A 25,009-nucleotide genomic window follows, 5' to 3' on the forward strand; every position below is an offset into this window, starting at 1 on the left:
TCACGAGTGTATTTTGGTGCCGTCCTCTCGGACCATAAACTTGTCGTTTTATACCTTTTAACGTCTAAACCAACAATGATACGAACTAGACTATGTCCATCGACTGTGTTCATGCGTTGTAAGCTCTAAAATTTCTATATATGTACAGTCTGTTTCACACTTAGGTGAAATCTCGAAGCGCCTGTGTCCCAAACGTCGAGCATTCTCGACCGCGCGCCCCTAACGACTCGGCAACGGCGCCACCGCGTCTTCCCCGCAGCGAAAGGGACACGTATGTTTTCCGGGGAAATGACCTCAAGGGGATGTGAACACGCCGAAGAAATCTTTACTGCTTCGGCTGTTGACGTTCAACCAACGAGAAGCGCTGTCGTCGACGTCGCGAGTGTCACGTAGGTGTAAGTGGTTCCAAAAAGAGAGAGAAGATGATAAAAGTGAGCCCCGTAACTGTCTGCATCATCGTGCGACACCTCAAAAGTAGCTCACGAGGGATGGGGCTAAGGAGAGATTAAAAGGGATAGGGAGGATTAAAGGGATGGGGATAGAGATGAGGACATCCATATACAGAAGTCAAGGGAAGATAAGACAGGTGGACACGGTCGCAGGAGTCCGAGAACGGGGCACCACTCAGCGAGAGCTTTTGTCGGCGTCAGGAGATGGCGCAGGGCGAGCCAGTCGGCCAGAGCTGCGCTGTCTTCGGAGATCGCGGGGGCACAACCAGTCGGCACAAAATCCAGCGAGCGAGTATCCGTGGAATATCCCTCGCAACGTACTGAGACGGCTGCAACACTGGGAACCATGGTCATCTACTTTTATAAGTTCTCGAGGCCTTCAGCGGCACCCCGGCAACTCCTTTACGTGAAATACGAGCTGTACTGGTTCGTATGAAACTTTTTATTTTGATTTTTTTCAACCTATATATTAATATCCCCAATTTATATACTTGTTTAGTATGCACTGCGTTGCACGCAGTAACTCAGAAGCGGGAACACGAGTTTTTTTGTTATTCATTTTTTGTATCTTTTTTATTCATCATGTCGTTAATTTATTGGCGTTCCGCGACGTGTACATTTGTACTTGTTCTTATGTTCTTTGAAATCATAGTTTTTTTAGCCCTTTTGTTTGCCAGTGTTTTAATATTTGCTTGTCTTTTTAATGAAATTTCTATCTGTTTAATCAGTTCTTCAGTCAGACTCAAACATCACTACACGTTCAACCTCGCACGGGTCGACCGGCCTGCATATAAATTTGATTGATTGGTTCATATGTAGAGTTTAACGTCCCAAACCACCATATGATTATGAGAGACCTTGTAGTGAAAGGCTCCGGAAATTTTGACCACCTGGGTTTCTTTAACGTGCACCGAAATATGAGCACATGGGCCTACAACATTTCCGCCTCCATCGGAAATGCAGCCGCCGCAGCTGGGATTCAAACACGCGACCTGCGGGTCAGCAGCCGAGTACTTTAGCCACTATACCACCAAGGTGGGGCGATATAAATTTGATATGAAGCACTTGGAGGCCTTTCAGGCGTCGGAGGCCGAAGTGTAAAATGGAAGCCTGCGAGTCTACCACACGTCGTTATTAGATCCGTGGCGCCTCCGCGGGAGTGTGTTGCAGCATGTCATTGCGATGCGGCCAGCACTGCAGTCACGTGCCGGCAGCAGCTCGCGCATGCGCAGACGCTCAAGGAGCGTGGTGTTGAACCGCATTGTCTGCGACAGCGGTGCGCGCTGGCCACATTGTCAGGTAGCCTGATATTTCATCGTTGCTTCGGTAACTAGGCTGATATTCTGTGCTAAACGTTGCGCAATGCCAACCTAGCAGCGATGGCAGCCTATCAAAAGCTGTTTTCGGTGGCATACGTTGTTTGCTCTTTCGAAGCACCGTGGCGCTAAGTGCGTTCACATATATTTCACCTCGGTGTGTGCATCGCAGTACGCTGCGACGGGGAAGACCACAATGAGCCCGTACTATGAGTGGTACTTATTTTGTGCAGCTGTGCGGGTTCAACGCAATAAAACAAAAGAAAACAAGTTCAGAAATGTTGTAGGCTAAATCAAAGATCTGAACATGCTTCTTCTCGATGGCATTTCACTACCTGAGACAGCACTCGCTTGTGGGTGCACAAATGCACACAAATGCTCTTACTACCTCGTCATGCCCCCAGTGGCAGCAATTACTGCAATCACTTTGAACAGAACTGAGACGTACAGCGACGCGATCAGCGTTATCGGCCCATTTCCCGCAGTAACAATGAAATTCACGGCTTCCTGACAATGCGACCAGAGCGCGACGCCGTAGCCGACGACGCGATTCAACCGTTCAACACAATGCCACTCAAACGTCTGCGCAGGCGCGAGCTGCTGCCATCGCGCGACTGCCGCGCTGGCGGCATCATGGCTGCATCGAGATGCCACGCGTTACGAGATTTCTCCTAACTGTGAGACAGGATGCACTGTACATAGTGCCTCTGATTATTTTTTCTTCTTTTATTCTTCTTGATTTTTCGTATTTCTGTGTGTATCTTGTATATTACTGCCATGATGTTGGGATAGCCGGCTCTAGCGTAGCCTACCTGGCTATTTTTATTCATATATAAATTTTAAAAAGTGCTACAATAGATGCGTACGCCTGAGAACGGGTGTATTGGTGTCGACGTTTTATGACCTTCTATTCATTTCACGTCACGACATGAAGAGACGAGGAAACATTCACTTTGCAGCCCAAAGTGGCGACATCAACGCATCGAATGTAAAATTATCTATTGCAATGACAAACTATACGACAATTGTATAAATACTGACCAGTAAAAAGCTTGCAGTGAAATGACTCTTGGGGAGATTGGCTTAGATAAAAATGTAATTCACCCTCTACAGGTTTAATGACCGGCATGTGAGCGAGCAATATTTAGTCAAACTATATATTTTGCTAATTGTGCATTCTCTTTCTTTTTTACACTGTATGTGGTTTAGGGCAGCAGTATTATTGCGGAGGTCCATGTTTTGAAGATCTAAACCTAAAGCCCGGTAGAAAAAAATGTTCTTGTAATCGCTGTTGTCGTTGTTGTTGCGGCCGTTATTTCACACAATTTGGCACTATACGACCTGGCACATTGCAAGAATGAAAAATAATACTCACGGAAGTAATTACTACAACAAGCCATACAATAGTTCTCTTTGTAAGACAGTGCCCTCCACCTTTTCTGGCGAACAAATTGCTGGATTACTATAGGACTATCGTCTATTAGGTTGACTTGCTAAGTACTATCGCTAATTTAACGCTCCGATGCGAGCTTGTACGTCACCTTTGGTTTAGTGTTGCACTTAGAAAGGCGTTGTGTTGCATTCAGAAAGGCGTTGTGTTGCATTAGCAAAGGAATGGCGGACGCCTCTACATGAGACTGCTGCGGAACTGAAGAAACAATCTAACATGTCCTATGCAACAGCGCTCACTATGCCACCCAGTGATGCCCGCTTCGAGTCCTTCTGGTGCAACTGAAGTAAAGGCCATTTTTAAGCCCATGGGCATCTGCCTCGATTGCGCAGGCAATGAAAAAGTCAGTAGTGTACCTAAAGTCAACAGGTCTGCGCGATCTCCTGCAGACTTGGCGCGCTCCCCCAAGTGTTCGTATGCTTCAGTCTCTTTTCGATCCTTTATATCTCTTACCCGCAGATCAGGGTAGCAAATCATATCTGTGTCTGGTCACCATCTCTGTTTTTCCTTGCATCTCTCTCCATACAAACTTGGGAAACACCCTTTTTAACCAACAAAACGGGACCTCAGTTTCCAAAGCCATTAGCTACGTGCATGTATCTGAAGTTTTCCCAATCTTTTCACGCCACACTTAGGAACACTTTTCACTGTGAGAATAGAGCCCGTTAGTATGGCTTCGCTCACCTGGTGGCAATTTTTTAAAAAAAGAACGAGGGTGATCCCTCTTTCTAGGATTTGCTACAACACAAAAGTGAAACGCGTCGTCACAGCGATAGTTGAGGGTTTATTTTGCGTTGTTTCGCCACAAAGACGAAGGAATGAATGCTGCAGCAACAAAATTCAAAGTCACGCAAAGCGCTGCAATCACCTAGAAACTTGCTGCACGAATCTTAAGCCGAAAGCACGCACGAAGTGAAAATACACAGGGCATGTGCCGTCTAACAACTCTCACAGCTCGACACTTAAAGCAATTTCTTCAGAAGAAAAGACGCACGGCACGAACGCACAAGCATACACAGGACAAGGCCGAACAGCTGTCACAATTATTTCTCCTTCATGTGTGAGCAGCGTGCTCCTTTCGTAATCATGGCCGTGACAGCAAGCGATGTGACCTTTGTGCTCTCCCGAATCATGAATCTGATAAGCAAGCGCGCTGGAGATACCACGCTCTGTGGAGGCGGCGCTCATCGAAGCGCTTGAGCCAACGACCTTTAGAGAGCGCCTGACGCGAGACCATTGAATCATATACTGATGACAACACGCTCTGAAGTTGCTGAGCTCTGATGAGCGTTATATGGTATACGTTGTCACGATTGCTAACGGCAAGCAATTTTTTGTATGCAAGGTGCATTTCGTAACCTAGTGGTTAGGGCCGCGCGCTGCGGATTGAGAGGTCGCTGGTTCGACAGCCAGCAACAGAACTTTATCTCCTTATTTGTTTCTTTCCAGTACATTAGTATATATTTTTAATGTCATATCCGTCACGGAAATAGGTCAGTGGAGCCGTGGTGGACCGCAGCATATAACTTTTTTGCGTTAAAACAGTTAACGTGCTAACTTTTTTATCAACACAATGTATTTGCCAGTAAATTCATAAAAATTTGAAGAAAATAATAAAACTGTTTGTCTGATGTCTATTTATGATGACAAAAGTGTCCTGTCATTGTTAGAGAAAAGGTGGTGTGGTAAGACGCGATATCTGTTGTCGTTTTGATGCAATTCCTTTCCAGTCATAAAGAAAAACCGGACATTATGTTACACGAACTTCACCACTAGGAAACTAGTTACTACGTTGCAGTGGCTTTCAGAGGTAAAAGTACACAAATTAACAGCCACAAAACGAGACACAGCAGAATTAAATCTGCGCGGCTCCCATTCTTTAAGTATACTCATAAAGATAACTAAAATGATAGTGCTTTACGGCGAATGCTACTCGCTCTACGCAAGATTTTTATTGGCCTGAGTAGACCTGATCGGGGTTTTCCGGACTAAAACCTAGTGAGAACCTATTATTATTATTATTATTATTATTATTATTATTATTATTATTATTATTATTATTCCCCAAACGGAACTCTATTAAAAAGTTTATCAACATTATATAAAATGCGATGCGCTATATTGGCTTTAAGATTTTACGTGCGCATGTGTATTCGTGCCCAGTTAACAAGCATCATGTCTCATGAGACTGCGGCACCCCTTGCCTCGTAACTTCCTTTTTCGTAAGCATACAAGTAGTGATTCCACGGGTATACACGTTATCCATGCAGGAAAAAAACAATCATAGCAAAGAAATCACAGGTAATGAAGAGATGTATTTATTCAAAAAAGGGTAATTTTAAGGTAAAAGTAAATGACGGTGGACAAAAAGATACATATCGCAATTTGGGGACCAACTGCGATTTTTTTTATTTTACTCAAAAGCCTGCGGGTTGTTGCTTTTTTTTTAAATTCCGCAGACATCCTCTCACCCTTTTTTCCGGAAAATTGTATTTGCTTACAGTTTATTACTGGAAGAGTAAAAAAACAAAACAAACACCACTCCCGACCATGGAATCGAGGACGCCGCCATCTTGTTTTAACTGCAGGGGTGAAAAGCAAGAGGCATAAGCGCTGGTTGAGCTTTGAGCGAATACTATGAGAGCATCATGGGCTCAATATTCAAAAACAATTTGACCCTGCTCGCTTGTAGTAAACTTTTTTCTCCATATCCAAAAGACGTGGTAAGCACTTGTTCCCGCGCGTGTGGAATTGAAGAGGACCTCAAAAGGACGCAGATTAATGAAGACGCGAGGCGTCGCGACTGCTTTTTATTCCGTAACGACGCTGGTTGTGTCGCAACACAGGCGTTCTGTTTCCCCGCCTTTTTTGTGTGTGTGTGTGCGTGCGCGTGTGAACCACGACTTGGGCACCGTGCTTAAGCTTGATACGAAGCAATTTGTGAAGCATTTTTTAGATGCATCCACGCGGTAGCAATTATCTTAGTACAGGGACCATATTTTTTTCATGATTCCTCCCATTCTGGCTTCCTTTAGGTCGTTCTTGATAGGCTCGAACGTGACTCGACCTCACAGTCGTTATCGCAAGGACCGGCCGCTTGGGGCGATGCACAGCACGAAAAGAAGAATAAAAAACAAAAGAATAAAATGGTGTGTTACATGATGGAGGCATTGAATTGCGTTTTTTATGCGGATGCATGTGACGCGAGTGTACTTTCAGAGCTCTCTGCGTCTGTTAATGCGCAGCAAATGTTTCTACACAAATGTTTCTACAACAAATGTTTCTACACTTCAAATGACACCAAATTTTTGTAATAATTTGCTACAACGCAGCTTGTCTACTTTTCATTAAGATTTTCTTGTAGTTTTCTTGGTAGTTTCACTCAGGCTCAATTGATAATGCACCATTAAACCGAAGTCTAACTAATTACTAAACTAACTTTTCATATTTCTTTGGGCAAATGCTATTTTTATGCGTCGAAGCTTGAGTAAGAAGTGCTGCAAATCCACAGGCGTGCTTTTTTTCTCTTTGTGTAAATATAACATTTACGCTACCTGAGTGTCGAATCCAGTGCCGTTCTTTGTTCGCACATCCTCGTTCGTTCTTTCTTCCATGGACGTGCTGAAAGACTTACGTACATTCGCTGTTTTTCTGTCATTGAGGTCTGGTCATTTATTTTGGGTATCAAAACTCAAATTGAATTTCTCTCGTCCGAACAATTACACTTTAGACAACTTGGAGATGAGATCAACTCGAAAGCATCTCGGGGCACTTGTGCATCTAACAGCTAACGCGAAAATCAAGCACAGCTATATTTGAAGTTTTTAAAGCTTGTTTTTTCTACAAAAAATTGGGTACAACGCGAGCGTAAGCGGAATCAAAAAACAGGCTATAGGTAATTCGGTATTTTTATGTAACAGATAATAATGAATATACATTTTTAAAAAGTCCTCATTCATCAACATATTTTAACGTAAGATGCAGAACGAATACCTCTTTCAATCATAGCCAATTTACCCTTTCCTGAGGGAGCTGACACGACCCTTCTATTGCGTCTAATTTTCTTTATCATTCCACCTATCTCGCTGCAGTGTTCGAGTGCGTTCTCATCCTTCGATATACACATCGCATTTGGCCACCAGTTTTCGATCCTACAAATTAGGTGAACTTCCTAGGTCCAGTTTCTGTATTCCTTTTCAATGTCAAGTAGGATACCTGCTAATCCTTTTCGTTCTCGGATCCGTCTGGTTTGTTCTTATTTCACCATGTTACGTCTATCGTTTTTCGTTCTAGCGCACTCTGCATGGTCCCTAACTTTTCCAGTTTCTTTGTTACCCTCCAAGTTTCTGTCTCGTATCTTGGCACTTGTGAAAATTCAGTGATTTTACGTTCTCGACTTGAAAGACCTCACTATGTTATTAGCGGTCATAATTTGGGAATGTCTCCCTGGTGTTCTCCTGCCAATTTTTTTTTTTTCAAAAAGAGACTAATGTAGTAATAACTGGCCTAAATATACCAATTCTCCTGCTAAGCAGCGATGTTCAACAGAGGGAAGGGGACAGATTTGAAGCCGAATCTCTCAGCAAAACCCCTATGCGGACGCAAACACTGTAATACACTTGTTGCCACTCATTTGATACTTCTAAGCTAGCACTCAACTACTTTGGAGAAATTATATCTCTTGAAGCAATACAATTTTTGCATCGTAATTAATTCTCTTTTACCAGACAAAAGTGGTAGCTAGAAAATCTTCCTAAATATTGGTGCTGGCATTCACATGTGTTAAGAACTCCTGGACGGCACAATGTCACTATGAGTACGATTATCTCAACTGAGTAGAACATTTTGCTGCAGTCAATAAAAGCCATATGAAAGTGTTTGTTGTACTCGGCAGATTTCTCAATTATGATTGATCGCATGTCTGTGGTCATTTATATAAGTATTCGTTTCTGGAGCCAGCTTGCTCTCTTGCTTTCTAGATTGATTAAAATAGTACTGAAAGAGTAATTTTACATTTTGCCTTTGCTAAGGTCATGAGCGCCTACTTACCCGTTTATCAAGCCTAGGAATCTCGTTTCCTCAAACGCACGAGAGTTAATTACTTCGAGAAGTTTTCTGGGCACCCAGTCCCGGTTTAGGTTTCGAGTAGCTCCGAAAAAAAAGCAGTACTTTTTTTAACTTATATAAGCACGCTCCCGTACGAAGTTGCACTGCGCGTGCCGCGTTCAGTAGCATTCGCACGTAAGAAAAATGTTGGCAACCTTCGCATAGAGCATGCGCAAAGAGCATGGCAGTCAAACACAAACGTATGGCGTAGGCAACTATCGGAAATTTTCATTAAAATGAACTTGATTTTGATGTCTCGAGGTGCTCCGTTTTAGGCTCACTCATGGGGCGTACATTTGAGAACTGTTATAGATATACTTCTATGCTACTCTTTGATATTTTAGAGATCATCCCGGCAGCGAGAATAGCTTACAGACAGACAGACAGACAGACAGACAGACAGACAGACAGACAGACAGACAGACAGACAGACAGACAGACAGACAGACAGACAGACAGACAGACAGACAGACAGACAGACAGACAGACAGACAGACAGACAGACAGACAGACAGACAGACAGACAGACAGACAGACAGACAGACAGACAGACAGACAGACAGACAGACAGACAGACAGACAGACAGACAGATAGATAGATAGATAGATAGATAGATAGATAGATAGATAGATAGATAGATAGATAGATAGATAGATAGATAGATAGATAGATAGATAGATAGATAGATAGATAGATAGATAGATAGATAGATAGATAGATAGATAGATAGATAGATAGATAGATAGATAGATAGATAGATAGATAGATAGATAGATAGATAGATAGATAGATAGATAGATAGATAGATAGATAGATAGACAGACAGACAGACAGACAGACAGACAGACAGACAGACAGACAGACAGACAGACAGACAGACAGACAGACAGACAGATAGATAGATAGATAGATAGATAGATAGATAGATAGATAGATAGATAGATAGATAGATAGATAGATAGATAGATAGATAGATAGATAGATAGATAGATATAGACAGACAGATAGATAAATAGATAAATAGATAAATAGATAGATAGATAGATAGATAGATAGATAGATAGATAGATAGATAGATAGATAGGATATAGACAGACAGATAGATAAATAGATAGATAGATAGATAGATAGATAGATAGATAGATAGATAGATAGATAGATAGATAGATAGATAGATAGATAGATAGATAGATAGATAGATAGATAGATAGATAGATAGATAGATAGATAGATAGATAGATAGATAGATAGATAGATAGATAGATAGATAGATAGATAGATAGATAGATAGATAGATAGATAGATAGATAGATAGATAGATAGATAGATATAAATATAGATAGATAGATATGTGTGGTTCAACGTCCCAAAACCACCATATGATTATGAGAGATGCCGTAGTGGTAAGCTCCGGAAATTTCGACCACCTGGAGTTCTTTAACGGGCAGACAAATCTCAGCACACGGGCCTACAAAATTTCCGTCTCCGTCGTAAATGCAGCCGCCGCAGCCGGGATTCCATCCCGCGACCTGTAGGTCAGCAGCCGAGTACCTTAGCCACTAGACCACCACGGCGGGGTGCGAAGCGTTAGAGGCCCATGTACTGTGTGACGTCACTGCACATCAACACCAGATGTTCGAACTTTCTCAGCACTCCACTACGGCGTCTCTTATAATCCTCGTAATCACTCTGTGGTTGTGGAACGTAAAACCTAGATATTAGCAATATTATCATTACTATTGTTATTTGAAATCCCCTTTATGTGTTACAATGAACTCTCACTCAAGTGAACTTCAAGGGACCCTAGGAAATATTTCACTAAACTGAATATTCACTTGAATACAGAGCAGCATTAGGCACAGCAGAAATGAAGTCAAACGTGCGAAATGCTCGTTATTTGGAAAGAATTCTAGAATTTTCATTCGCTCTAGCGCCCTTAAAACGCAAAAAAAACAAAGCTGTGCAGAGAGTATACATTTCTGTGCAGAGCCTCTGACACAGCTTGCTGCTGTGACACGAGGTCTCGCAGCTTTCTTATACAGATTACAGCCTCTGCTAGAGACAGTGAACCTGCCTCAGCCATTACAGGGTCTTCGTCACAGTCATCTCTCTGCTTTCGCTTTCGGATGGACACTGGAAACAACTTACTAATTTGATTGCTCTGCGCGGGCACTGGAGTGCGTGTTGCTCGTCTTTTTGTCTGCCATATGGTCACTTTGCCTAGGTGGCGCTGCATGCACAAGCGATGTTGCACCGCCGCCAGTGTATGGGTAATTTGGGGGCAGCACGCATCAGCTACGCCAGTGCTGAAGAGCGGAAAATTGATCAAAATTGATATAAAATGAAGTGCGGGTCCGCAGATCAAGTTCATTCGAGGGAAATTGACTATTAAAAGGTTGATTTACCTGACAGACTTTTGCATAGAATGCATAGACAAATTACCGGAGACTTTTTAAAGGTGTGTTATTCTGATAAAAAAATATTTCTTAAACCGATACATTGGTACAAGTTATAGTTAAGTGTGTGCTGATAGTGTGATCTTGGGTTTACAGTTGTTCAGATACTGTGCGACTTCTTTCTCAAGGTTTTAGCAATTCGAAGATGCCTATGACATCTCATCCTAGCCCGACTGTCACGAGTTTCTTAAAGGGACCCTAAAACACCTTTTCAAGTAACCATGGAAGCGATTCACCCAAATAGCTTATTGCCTCACGAATTCAGTAACGCGAAAATTCTAGGAATCCATCCAGTACGAGCGGAGCTAGAAAGATTTGTCGCACGCTGCAATCGCATTCTCTCTTCTCTCATTCCGGCGAAAAAACTGGAAGCTAAGCAGGGGGGGGGAGTGGCATGGGCAAAGAAAATACGTCCCGCACGCCTCGTGATTTTGAGCACTTTTTTTCTTCTTTTTCTACAAATACGTGGCTTTTTCAGTGTCATCGCGCGTGCACGCGTGGACAAGTCAAGGCCTCCTGCAGCGATCCCTGTAACGACTGAGCGTGCCATCTTCAAATCAGCCAATGGCTGATAGACGGCCTTCTACGAATGACTTTTGAGCTTCCTCGTGCTCAAATCAGCCAATGGCTGATAGACGGCCTTCTACGAATGAATTTTGAGCTTCCTCCATTATTTGTCGAGAGAAGGGAAAGGAAGTTTTACTGACTGATAATTTATTGTGAATTCCAGGCCACGTGCTGCGCTATCCTATTTGTCTCGCGTGTTCTCGGGAGCTTCCTACTACGAATCGGCAATGTTTTCTGACCTAACTCAAAAAGTGTTGCAGGGCCTCTTTAAATATAAAATCGCACTCTCCTTTGCTCAAATCAATTTATACGCTGCATTTTTCAGTTGCGCAGCCGCAGGACATATGGCTCATATGGTCTAAACTCGGTGATAGTTACGCATGGAACTTCAATCCACAGCTTTTTATAGCTGTCCTGGTGTCAGCCGTCTTGTTTTATTGTTGCATCTATCTCCTTGACAATGTAACAGCATATGTCACTAAGTTTCTGTGGGTTGGCCACGTTTAAGAGCTGTGTAAACTAATTTTTTCCTTGAGGTAGTATTTCTTGAGGTTTATTTGGCGCTGAAATATTCTCTTGCAGTCTATTTTTTGTATAATTATAGCCACAATAGCCCTCCCATTACATTGTTCGCAATTTCCAGAGCCCTCCACTATGGCGTGCGTATTAATCATATAGCGGTGTTTGGTTTCCGTAAATCGTCCCTACATTCTATTTTTTTCGCTGAAAGCCGCAAAGTGTTAGGTGGCCTTGTCCTGACCCCTTCAAATCTGTTGTTTTTTCATTAAGAATATTGTGAATTGAGAAACCTTGCTTACTTCTTACTTTGGTGCTTTACTTGCAGCTTCCTTTACTGCAACTGAAGACAGCGAAATTGCGGAGGCTTACCAAACTACGCTTTATTTACGGTTTAAGTTTACGGTGCGCGTTGCACATAAAATGAGTGTTTAAACTTTTTTTCTGTAAGGAAAACGGTAGAATAACATTCATTAGGCTACCATAAAAGGAGCACATAAATTTTACTCACCATTGTCGAACTTCTTTTTCTGTAACTGCAACACAAGAAAAGAGAAGAAAAGCACGCTTTAGTAATCACAGTCATGCAAGAGACTGTTAGCGATTCAGTTCACAAAGGCGACATCTGAGAACAAACACAAAAAAACAGCCCAGAAACACACCAATTACGCTCTATTTCTGTGTTAATTGCTTTTCGACCCCTTCTATTTCTTGTTCTTTGGCATGGCCTCCGCTTACGCCTGTATATAGTCACTACCTTCCTGCATTCTTTCCTTTCATTCACGCACATACTTTACTATGATGGTGGTTTCTGAGCTCTGCTCGAACGGCAATTTTTTTTTTCATGCCAGGTACAACTCGTTCCTTCAGCGTCGAAGAATTTCGTCCACTAAGGCGAGCAAGTTAAATTCAGCTGTTTTTTTTTTTTGCTTTCGATACTCTCTCGGCCTTTTCTAGGTTGATATTCGATGTCTCTCTTGTAACGTAGTATCTACGTGTGCTTTCCACACGTAGATACTACCCCCCGTATTCTAGAACGCCCCTTCACTCAATGCTCCACCTTCACTTGAGAAAGCCGTTTGGAGCGCCATATCTAGGCAGTAAACGTCACTGCATATCAGCGATAACTTGCTGCTATTCTTGAGTAGTGCAGCGTCATTTTCAGCCGAGTAGCTGCGCAGTGCGCAACTCTGCCAAGTGAAGGGTGAAAGTCAAGTCGAGGAGCGTTTCTGAATACGGGGGTACGTGTGAAAAGCACACGCCGCTTCGCGTGATCGCGCCCTGCCATACTTGTCGTAGACGGCCAGCCAGTTCGAAGCAAGGAACACAATTTGAGCGGGACGAAGATCAGGCCACTGATTACGCTGGCGCATATGTTGGCACTGCATCGCTGCCGGCACTGCTAGCTCATTGAACGTCAGAAGCTGCCGGACAAACGAAGCCGACCTGGGCTTGGCCTTCGCGGAAGAATCGATACGCGGATCCCAAAAGGAAACAACAATTACGGGAGCACATACACTAGAGTCCGAGGTATATTACAATTAACCCTGCAGCAAATGGCAGCGGGAAGAAAAGAAAGAAATGGAGCAGAGGAACTTTCACTTGTGGCATCATGGTTTTAGTGAGGTCTACGAAGATAGAAAGACACATACAGCCAACCGACGCCAAATTTCGATGAGTAGTTCATTTGTCTTAGATGCAAAAAATTACCTTGTAGACATTATTAACTATACGAAGCTGTAGTCAATATTCTCTTTTAGTGTGTTTTGTCTAGGCTTTTTCACCTTGTATGACCAACAAAAAATTTCTAAGATGTTGCCAAATCACAACAATAAGAGGAAATCATCGGCTAGTTAATTTCGTAATATGGTATAACTCAATAAAACGCCGATCGAATGGTTTAATAGTGTGGTCAGCGACGGCGGTGGGCGCATTTTCGGGCAGCGGGTGAATTTAGTCATTACTGCGGGAACTGAGCGCCGTCATCGCTGCCACTGGGGACATGGCGAGGTATTAAGTTGAAAGATTCACGTGTGCATTTCGGTGCCGGCGAGTGAGTGCCGCCTCATATAATGAAATGCCATCGAGAAAAATCACAGTCAGGTCGTTGTCTTAACCAACACACCACTTCAGCACTCGTTCCCGTTTGCTTTATTGTGTTCAACCCGCATACCTGCACGGAAGTCACCGTAGAGGACTTTAGTTTCCTTTAGCGTGAAAAAAATACCAGACACGGTACGCGCCCATCATGTGCTTCCCCGTCACAGCGTTGATTGATTGATTGATCGATTTGTCGGGTTTAACGTCCTAAAACCACCATTTGAATTTGATAGACGCCGTAGTGGAGGGCTCCGGAAATTTTGACCACCTGGGGTTCTTTAACGTACACCCAAATCTGAGTACACGGGCCTACAACATTTCCGCCTCCATCGCAAATGCAGCCGCCGCAGCCGGGAATCGAACCCGCGACCTGCGGGTCAGCAGCCGAGTACCTTAGCCACAAGACCACTGCGGCGGGGCTCCCCGTCACAGCGTACTGCGGTGCACATACAAAGAAGAAATATGCGGGAACATACTCAGTACCCCGGCGTTTCGAAAGATCAAACAACGTATGCTGCCGAATACCGTCAAACCCAATTATCGCCAATGAAGGCAGATAGGTCGGCATCGCACAATGTTTAGTGCAGAATACCGGCCTAGTTCTCGCTACAACGGTGAAATCAGCAGGCAGCCCGACAATGTGGCCACCGCGAACTGCTTTCGCAGACGACGTGGTTCAACACCACGCTCCTCAAGCGTCTGCGCGAGCTGCTGCCGGCGCGCTACGGCAGCGCTGGCAGCACCGCGATGCCATGCGCTCTGAGATTTAACCTATCTGAAACAGGCTTCACAGACACTAAGCCAAGCTACTATTTTATGCATTGTCATAAGACTGGTTCTTACTTTTTTACTTTATTGAAAGTAAACCTAATTGAGTTTCGAAAACAAAGCACAAATTGAATTCCCCCGGAAGAAACAAACGTAAAAACCAGCAATGTTTCAACATCAACGGTACAGAAGGCGAAGTCATGCCTTTAATGTGATTTGCTATGATATAACCTTTGATACACTATTCCTGAAAGTCATCGGATGTACGAACTAGAACGCCGCGTTTTCTAAGTGTAGCATACCAGTCACAGTTTTCATGTAAAAGCACCTTTTTTTTTGACAAACTATTGTCGCACGTCCTTTCATCGGCGGGATGAAAAAATAGCCACGTGACGCTTTCGTTAAGTAATGTTAGCTCCATAACAAGAATCATGTCAGATGAGAGTATGGCTGAACGAAAGACAGCGTCATTAAGGTTGAGCTTTCCGGTCAACTCCATATACCAAGTTGAAGCCTTCAGTGAAACCACACCTCACATAAGAGCATGAGAGCATGAGTAGCTCTCCCCCCCACCCCAATACATTTTTTTGGTTTCACACTTATTAAGTAAATATATGTCAGTGACTCTTGTGTGAAATGGGATAGCATATGAGGGTGCCGCAGAACGTTAACCAAGTCATGAACGCCAAGTTCGAAGAGCGAACTACATTCTCCAATGTCGCGAATAGAGTGACCACGTTGAAGTAGCGCTCTCCATGATAATGCAGTCAGGTCCCGTCGATCTCGGACAGAGACCCTCTCCTGGTCTGCTTCCTCGCGCCTGCCTCTTGACCGTGATGAGCTCGCTCACTCTGATCACCTGCGCCGCTCTTCGCTTGGCTCGATGCGGCTGGTCTAGGATGTAGCCATGGGGCATTTTATTCTCGCACGCTCATCAATTTAAAACGAGTTTGCATAAAATTAGAGGCACGTGTGGGTGTTACTCGTGGAGCTCGACGCAATTATAACGATCTACGTTTTGGAGAAGCTCACCTTTCTTCTTTAACGTGTCTAACACTTTTTTTTTCCTGGCATGTGATGCGCCGCTCGCCAACGGGCAGCACAGCCATTTTGGCGCCATTTTATGAGGCCACTGAGCACACAGAGCACGGGAGAGGCAATGGAGAGGAAGCTGCAGTCAAATCGGCATATTTTTCCGCTCATAACTGCTCAGTGAGATTTGATTGATATATGGGGTTTAACGTCCCAAAACCACCATATGATTATGAGAGACGCCATAGTGGAGGGCTCCGGGAATTTCGACCACCTGGGGTTCTCTAACGTGCACCCATATCTGAGCACACGGGCCTACAACATTTCCGCCTCCCTCAGAAATGCAGCCGCCGCAGCCAGGATTTGATGCCGCGACCTGCACGTCAGCAGCCGAGTACCTTAGCCACTAGACCACCACGGTGGGACTTGCTCAGTGACATTTGCCATCCAGATCATTAGCAGTACGTGGATCACGATATGTTAACAATTTCTCCAAGAAACTATAGCATATTTTTTATGAATAAAAGCACCCTTTTTGAGTCTTCTGGACAACAGCGTCTAAATAATGCAGAAGTGAGCAAAGCTGGCCATTGCAAATACCAATGCAAGCAGAATTCTCAAAAGTAAACGTTTTCTAGCTAGGGAGCAGAACAAGAGTACATTGCATGTTACCTTGTGCTTGTGACGTCGATCCTATACTTTATACAGAGAGACACTTTTCGGTACGTCAAAAGACGTTCAGTTCTTGATGCCATCTGTCGCTCGCACTATTTTCTTATTACAGCTGCTGTTAGCAGCAGTGCAGAAACATGGCCTTTTTGATTGCAACTTCAACACTCGTCGCAGACCACCGACCGAATATGGTTATCTTTCATTGAACTTGTTCCTGCGATCCAGCAGGTGATTGTGACCAGCCTATTGACAACCTTGCAGAAAATGTAGTAGTTAACAAGGTAGTTCAAGTGGACCCATTATGAAATACCTTCATGGAAGGGCGATGCGTAAGTTCTTTCCAGTCATTTCCCATTTCCTTTGAGTTTAGACATTCATCCTTTCTCGTTTTGAGCTTAATAGTGGAAACCCTCGTGTATTCTCAAGAATTGACTGTAACAAGTGCATAAAACTGCGACCAAGAGCAATGCCTCAAAGCGATGACACCACGAAACACTAATTCAGTAGTTTTGAATCTATCGGCAGAAAAGAGGAAACAATTTTCAAGTTCGCCTGAAAACATTACCCGCAAATAAAAAAATTGAAGCACAACATCAAATTCACGCACTCTTTTGTAAGGACTACGTGAAGACCGATTCCCACAGCCATACATTTGCATTCTCGTAACGTACACCTTAATACTCGGAGTGAACATGTGATAACAGGACACGTCAGAAAGGGCAAGCGGCATGGCTTATCCAATAAAACTGGCACCAAAAGAAAAAAAAAGAAGTGAAGTCTGTTAGCTCTCATTATAATCATACCAATTGAACATACATAATAATTGAGCTCATGAAAAACGCCTCGGTGACAGATTTTTCAACATAAGGCCGCGGAGGACACTTTCTACAGCATCACCGGCCTCTATGAAACGCAATACCACTTACATGGGTGCCCCTGGACAAAGAATCTACCAGTGGCGTAATTTACGACGTTTGTGTAAGCACTATTTTAGTTTCTTTTTTTTTTTGTTCAAGCTGGCCCGGTTGTAGCAAGGGCTTATTTCATTGTTGAATTATTCTGGTTGAACAGTGTTCGTAGAAGAGCCATTTTTATCGTAACACTCCCAAGGTTGCTTCTTCCGAAGACTGTCCGAGGATCTCAATTAATAGCGAAAAGGACACACATCAGCTTGGACGGCGCCATTAAAGTCAGTGAAATACATTTAATGACGGCGCAGGAGAGCTGCCCTGAAGAAGCCTTAAAATTCTCTAAATTGCCCTTACTGAAGCAAGGGTGTGATCCTGAATTATCTTGTAAAATATATACCACTACCGCACGGGTCATTGTTTGCTTGTAAAATGCGCCTTCGAATTCACGGCGTTATTAGGTCATTACATCCAAGCCAGGTGCCATCCTGGAGTCGGAGACTCCCTAACCATTATCCACATCACGGTGGCGAAATGGCATCATAATGATTCGGTCAAATAATATAACGCAAAATAAGAACGTCACGCACACTTTCTTTCATTGAACCTATCCACCACCGATTGACGCGGCAGGTAGGCTAACGTGCTTCTACTAATAGCCTGCGGGGTTGAGCAGTGGTCTTTGTTCGACTGCCTTCCATCTTTCGCTGACATCGGATTTGGTGTTCGTTTGTTTTACCTTTCAAGTAAAAATTTCCAGTAAAGAAAATCTCGTTCTCCCCATCTATATTTCTCATACAGCCCGTCCGGCTTGTTTTTTACCGGGATTTCAAAATTCTTGTACCACCCCATAAGCATCAGCTGTACTAGTACGCATGCATGTAAGAAATACATGGGCGACATGATGAAGTGATATTTGCGAACGATTGATATTTGTATTTTGCGGGTAACTGAGTTGTCCCGTCTCTCTGCTTTTCAGCTCGAACTCGCGAGAATCTTTCTCGCTTTGAAGTTCCTGTTATTGAAAAAAAAATGCTTATATTCGCATTGTCACAACGATCGAATATCCTTCTACACCGCGAATGAGTACAGCCGTGAAACAGCAAACACAGCACGTGCACGTATATTCCAAACACTCGTTATTTCTGAAACCCCATTATATTCAATTCGCGACGAAATTACGAATGTACAAAACACATCATGCGGGCATGCGGGCTACCGCACACAACACTCCCTTCCTATCATTAAGTCTAGTGGCCCGAACACTAGAAGTAAAGAGTGGTGAAAACATGTCGAGAAAAACTAAACATTGAAGCAGCACACGGTTCATAAAACTTGCTTCGGAGGTTCAATCTAACGCCATCACCAGTCATCGCGACGTGTTTCGACGTCCTGGTTATTTTTTTTTTATTTTTTTGTTTTTGTTTTTTTTTTTTGCTCACATTCGCCTACATTCTGCACACCCATAAAGTGATGGTGCGAAGGACCACGTACCGTTAGTCATTTTCTTGATTATGCTGACTCCCCCGAGCGGGAGCTACGCAGGTAATGGTGCGTCAGCGAAAAATTCACGCTCGCTGCATACAACCCTATACGTTGTGCAGCTAACAACATCCAGGCAGCTGGCGGCCACAATTTCCTGGCATCGTTCATGGAACTCTGATGGGTGCTCCAAATTAAAGCCTTCCATTTTGCGCTAAAGGGTCTCAAACACTGACTGGCGGTGACGGGACAAAAACCAATTTCATGTGAACGTGCTCGGCCTCCGCTTTTGCTTATTTAAAACAAAAATTCTTTAGCATCACAACGAACCCCACACTCTGCCGAAAAAAAAAAAACCTCCCGAGTTTCCAGTGTTATATGAAGGCACGCAAGGCACCACAGGTTTCTCGATAGCCAAGCCTCCAAGCGCGTTTCTGTGGTCATTTTTTTACTATTCTCACCCCCTTTGCTGTACTTTGTACTCTTGCTGAAAGGTAGTTTATTACAAGCACTTTAAATAAAACTCGGCGCCTACCGCCGTTACCGTCTAATTGCAGGCCCATTACACCCTCAGACTGATGGTACTATATTATATATATATATATATATATATATATATATATATATATATATATATATATATATATATATATATACGTGTCTGTCTGTCTCTCTCTCTGTGTGTGTGTGTGTGTGTGTGTGCGTGTGCGTGTGCGTGTGTGTGTGTGTGTGTGTGTGTGTGTGTGTGTGTGTGTGTGTGTGTGTGTGTGTGCAATTAGAGGGGGCCAACACAATCTGAAAGACGGGAATAACCGGCCCTTTCGGCAGAAAACAAATGCGCAGTGAGGCAGTGTTACACACTGGAACACCTCTCTTTTTCAACCCCTCACCCTATCTCTATTCTTCCTTTTCAATGCCGCGGCGTGCAGTTTAGTTTACGCGTGTCGCAGCAAGCGGCGGTAATTTACTGTCTCTAGGCAACGCGGCCGCCCTTCCCAGTAAGAAGTAATTTAATTAGAAACACTGATGTCAAGCATTTGCTGCTATCGCTGCTCCCTCCGGCGCGTTTATTATACTGCCAACAGAGTAAGCGCTTGGTACTGTCATTGACGTCATGGACGGGTCTTTAATTACGGTCAATGTAAAACAAACTACGTGCGCGAATGCCGGTTTCGATAGGCCGTAAAAACAAAAGCGGGGGGACCAAGGGGAAGCAATTGAAATGGCGAGCAAACTTATTCCAGCGTGAACATACATGGTTCTATTGCATCTCGCGCGTTACCGAAGAACCAAATAATGAAGATAGAAGTGAGGCAAAAAGGGAAGACGTCGGTGTATACAGCAAACGAGCACACCGTGAGTGTAAGCGCTTGCGCGTAATTTCCATACCTGAAGAGATGGCTCATTTTGAATGGGACAAATTAAGGGGCTTGAAAACGATTGTGCGCGAGATGGAAGGAACCACGTTGGTGCCTTTTCCGGTGTTCATTACGCTCAAAAAGATGCTGCAAACGGTGTTCTTGCATCACTGCTCGATTATTGCGAGCCACTTTACATAACGACGAGTAGATGCTCGAGGATATCACGGTTGAAGCGCTTCTAAGAACAGTGATATGTTATTTATACCTAGGTAATTATTTGTGTGTTGTGTACAAACTATTCTTGTACTATAGCAGCGTTTTTTTGTTTTTGCTTATGTGTTTTTTTCGTACCACACACGCCGCCATTCCATGTCTCACAGTTCTAGAAAAAACAAAAATTTGAAGGTTTTTTGTGGAATCTTGACCCAGACTAACATTTTTAGGGAACCCGGAGTCTGTCTGCGAAAGATCGCAGAGGCCATTTCTAGGAATAACCTGACGGTAAAAAAATGGCAGGCCTGCGCGGAAGGCACAGCACAGTCACAGCGACAACTAGAAAAGCGGCCTTTATGAGCCTTCTGTGCTTGCAGCAGTTACTCAATGGGTAACTCCTGCAAGCATACTTGCTTGGTACGTACCATTTACAGCAGTACTTTCTTGGTATTGACTAGCATTCGCTATGCTATTTTTCGTCGTAATTCTGAGAAGAGTTGTATACGCTGAACACTGGCAAGCAATTTTGTGTCAATTATTCATGCAGTGGCTGACTACGATGAGGAATTATGTCTGAAATGAGTATGTGCCGCAGTTAATAGGTGATCAAGCAAGATTTTGAGCATTGGACGACCCACTCGTTACGCTATTCGCATGGTGTGACGCCACGTTGTTCCTTTGCTGTTCTAAAACGCTTTATTACTTATAATAACGCGATTACTTTCCCGACATCAAGCCTGCCTAATTAAAGTTTACGAACTACTCCCAAGCGCCGGTGTGGCTCAGTGGTGGAATACTGGGCTGGCACTCCGTGAACCCGGGTTCGAGCCCCACTTGAAATTGATAATAAAAAGCCCATTTACAGTTGTTGAACTCATATTTTCACCTAACAGTGCAAACTATAGGCGAATCAACATGATGTCTAAATGTACTTCATACGGAGAAGCACACCTGCAGTAGGACATACCTTCCTCTCGCGTTTCTTGAGTACCTCGAAGGTTTTAGGTTCGTTCCTCACAGGTAGCCAGAATCAATTTTTTCGTCCATTTTCATTTTCCTTCGTCTACTAAATACACAATTCAATTAGGATGCCCGTGTATATGTTGTCTTCGTGTGGTTGTGACTGAAATGTCGACATACACACTAATGCAGTATTTACGTGGGTCATTTGATTTATACTCGAAGAGAGAGAGAAAAAAAAGCAAAGGCACGTTGATTATCCATGTTGCACCTTGTTTTGTATACCTTACACGGGTAAGAGGGGAAAGGGGGAAAAGAATGAATTGTGAAAGGAAAGAGAGGCAAATTCATTTGATAGCACGCACAGCTACGCGTGCACCGCGCACATCGAGAAAGTCACAAAACTTCTTCCAAAGCGCAACGCGACAGCAAGAAGCACAGTAACAAACTTACCTTAACTCATCGGGCTTAGTATTATGGCTCAACAAGTGTATACTACCATCACCAAAAGCTTCCTTGGCCCCTTCTCTAATCGCCCAGTGTATACGGTAGCCAACCAGATGTCTTTCTCGTTAACCTCTCTGCCTTCTCTCTTTTGTTGCTTCCTTCCTTTAGAAGTTCCGAAGAGAAGCACATACTCGCTACTAATGCAATACATGTAAGTTAACAAGGCTACCCAGAAAAAATACAGTAAACTCACGTTAGCCATCAGAAGCTGGTAAGATAGGTGGTGTGAGCTACCTGCTTCATTTACTTTGTCACATAGTGTTGTTCAAAGCAACTGGGATGAACAAACACTCGTAGAACACACGAACGTATCTTCATATAAAGTGACGTTTTGTGGCCTTGTGAGTTCGACCCCCATCAGCAGCATTGTGCTATTTTTGTGAAATCGGTTCCTGTTTTGTTTTTTTCGACATAATTATTATTGTGAATTCCGCGATTTCTCTCACAATATTTTATTTCAGGAATAAAATGTCACAGTAAACACTGTGACTAGGTTATCACTCAGACACGCCATCATCTTCGCAACACCGTCATGAGCCTCGAATAGCGTAAGATTATGCGTGTTGATATTATATTGTTGAGCAGCTGTCTTGGCTCGCTGAGACAATGGCTAAGAAACACACTGAGGACACAAAGGTCCTATATGCCAAATCTCGGAAATCACTTAATATATCTAAATTTACTCTGCACACATTTCAGTAGAGCTGGTAGTTATTACCTGTTGCTGTTAGGTTGGCAGAAAAAAGAAATTCTCAAGGTGGTACACAGTGTCCGACCTACGCGCAGCGTGAACACTTACTGATGTCACTTTCAGGATTAATCTCTCGGCGCCGCGAAGTAACGCGAAAATACTGCTCTACCGCACCCTTTTGTGTCACGTATAAAAATATCTCGCGCCAACGAATTGCACCAATTTCAACGTGAAACACCGCCGCAGGGCTGCGGTGGGGTTAAGCGGATGAGAGAGGTACTCTGGCGCAGCGTATGCACCAGCAGACCAGTGTCAATATTTCTTGCGGCCACCACGGCACAACTTTGCAAAAGTTTGCCGGTCGGTAACGCTTTGTTACTTCTTCGGTTACGTTCACTTCACGCCGTGCACATTAGTCGCTCGTCCTCGCTTCTCAGTCGTGCATGACGTATAGAGCAAGTTCATTTATTTCTTACTTTACGTGCGGTGACTCGTTGTAGAGACTCCTACACCAACACGGGAATGGGAACCGCACTGTACTTCACAGACCACTGTGAACGCGTCCGCCAACCAGCGACTGGCGCCAACAGCTGCGTGCAACGAGGCACGCGCTTTCTGTGCGGATCGATGGCCGCGCGTGCTCGAAAGCGTGCCAGCATCAGCGCGGCATGTGGGTATCATCTGCCCGCGGCCGTCCTAACTCGCTGGTGGCCCGTTCACTGCGGTGGCATGTTTGTCGGTGAGCGCACCCCCCACCTTCCAGCTCTTCCACCATCCCGTCTGCCACCCGCGGCTCTGTGGGTACCGCCGGCACAGCTCGTTCGCGAATACAATGTTTAGTCGCCATTCGTTCAAAGTTAGCCCTAATGTGAAAATGTAAGCACACGCCGTATTGGATATGATAGAGGGAGAGTGTCACCTGCTGCGCTGAGCGTAGATTGTGTAGCGCGCTCGCGACGCTTGCTTTCTGACGATATGCATGTCACAAAGAATAAGGAAGAAATGCTAAGCTCAACATTAAAGCAGAGTTGTAGCCATAAAAGAAGGCCATGTTAGGGCGCCTCTCCGAGATGATCTATTCAGCAGTTACTGGAACTTCAACGGTAAACCAGTCTTAGGATTTAGCTTAGAATCGGTCTGTGACGGGTGAACATAAATTATCATCACCCCGAATATCTTTGTCCTTTGTCTTTTCTTTTGTCTTTTCTTTGTTGATCTTATGCATCTCTTCAAAAACCCATGTGCCAATTTGTTCAGCGTAAGATGGAGCAAATCCAATGTGCGAGAAAACGAGTACAGAGAGGGAGAAAGAAACAAACAAAAATTCTTAGCGAAAAAAATGTTGGCAAGGTGTAATTCTAACCCAGGTACGCCTGGTACGAAGGTAAGCGGCGTAACCACTATGCTATCCAAACACGTTTGCAGGGCATAGAAAAGTAGTGTATATTAATTATATGGTAGCAAGGAAGCGGGAAAAGAAGGTGAACGCGAGGAGAGAGAGAGAGAACACAGAAAGAGAGACCGGGAATCAAACAAACAAACAAAGATTTCGCAAAAGCCGCACAACTGGTATAAAAAGTTATTTTTAAGAAATTAAACACAAAGTAGCTTTTATGGTGACCATAGGCCCGAGACCGTGCGCGCTTGGTGCCTCATATATAGGCAAAAGAAACTCTGTATTCACTTCATCGCCACCTCAATCTAATCAAACGCTACGACTCTAAATAGACAAAAAGAAAATGAAGCGCGCTGGCACGTAAACATAAGCATCGCTTTTTCAATAACAGCACCTCCCTGTGAACAGTTCTAATTTTGTCCACACGGTGAGAAATAAACTAACGAATAATAAGACGTCTCGTAAGTCGAGCAAAAAAGAGAAAACAGATTGTGAACAGCAAATAAATGCCATGATCGCCAAGAAATCGCACTCCCGCACAATCGCTTGTATGGGTGTGAGCCGCTACGACAGCATAAACAAACCGCGAGTGAAAAGAACAAACTTGAACATTACAGTCTAGAAAAAAACTCATTTGTATCCTCAAAGGGTGTCAGCACTTGATTGCTCTGCTAAAACGGGCCCAAATATTTTAAAGTTTTTTTTTAACAGAAAGAGTGCCGAAAACAAACGACACCGACCACTTGCGACAGGTCGGCGCCATCGCATATTATTAAATTTGACCCCGAGCGGATCAAAACTTTTCAGGACGTCTCATAGACTCATTTTCTACTTATACTGCATCATATGAGACGAAATTGAGCGCGCCAGAACGAAAAGAGCCGACCGAGCTTGCAACTGTACGGAGCTTCGCACGCTCCAGTGGGTTGCCAGACAAGGGACGGCGCCGACATTAAAAAAGTCTATACAACCGCATATTTACAGAAAAGTGAGAGAGCGAAAATGCATCCAGTGCCAATAAAAACAAATCTTTACCAGAGCAACGTATCGTAAATGGC

General features: G+C 43.8%; 1 protein-coding gene across 1 annotated transcript in view; it reads right to left on the reverse strand.

Annotated features, from left to right (window-relative positions):
- LOC119161517 (frequenin-1) overlaps positions 1–25,009 on the reverse strand; it is a 279,556-nt gene that overhangs the window by 55,513 nt on the left and 199,034 nt on the right. The window contains exon 2 of the mRNA XM_037414040.2: positions 12,373–12,397. Within this exon, the coding sequence (XP_037269937.1) occupies positions 12,373–12,397 (25 nt within the window). The remainder of the gene's footprint in view (positions 1–12,372; positions 12,398–25,009) is intronic.

Source organism: Rhipicephalus microplus, chromosome X (assembly GCF_043290135.1).
Source record: "Rhipicephalus microplus isolate Deutch F79 chromosome X, USDA_Rmic, whole genome shotgun sequence".
NCBI classification, from domain to species: domain Eukaryota; kingdom Metazoa; phylum Arthropoda; class Arachnida; order Ixodida; family Ixodidae; genus Rhipicephalus; species Rhipicephalus microplus.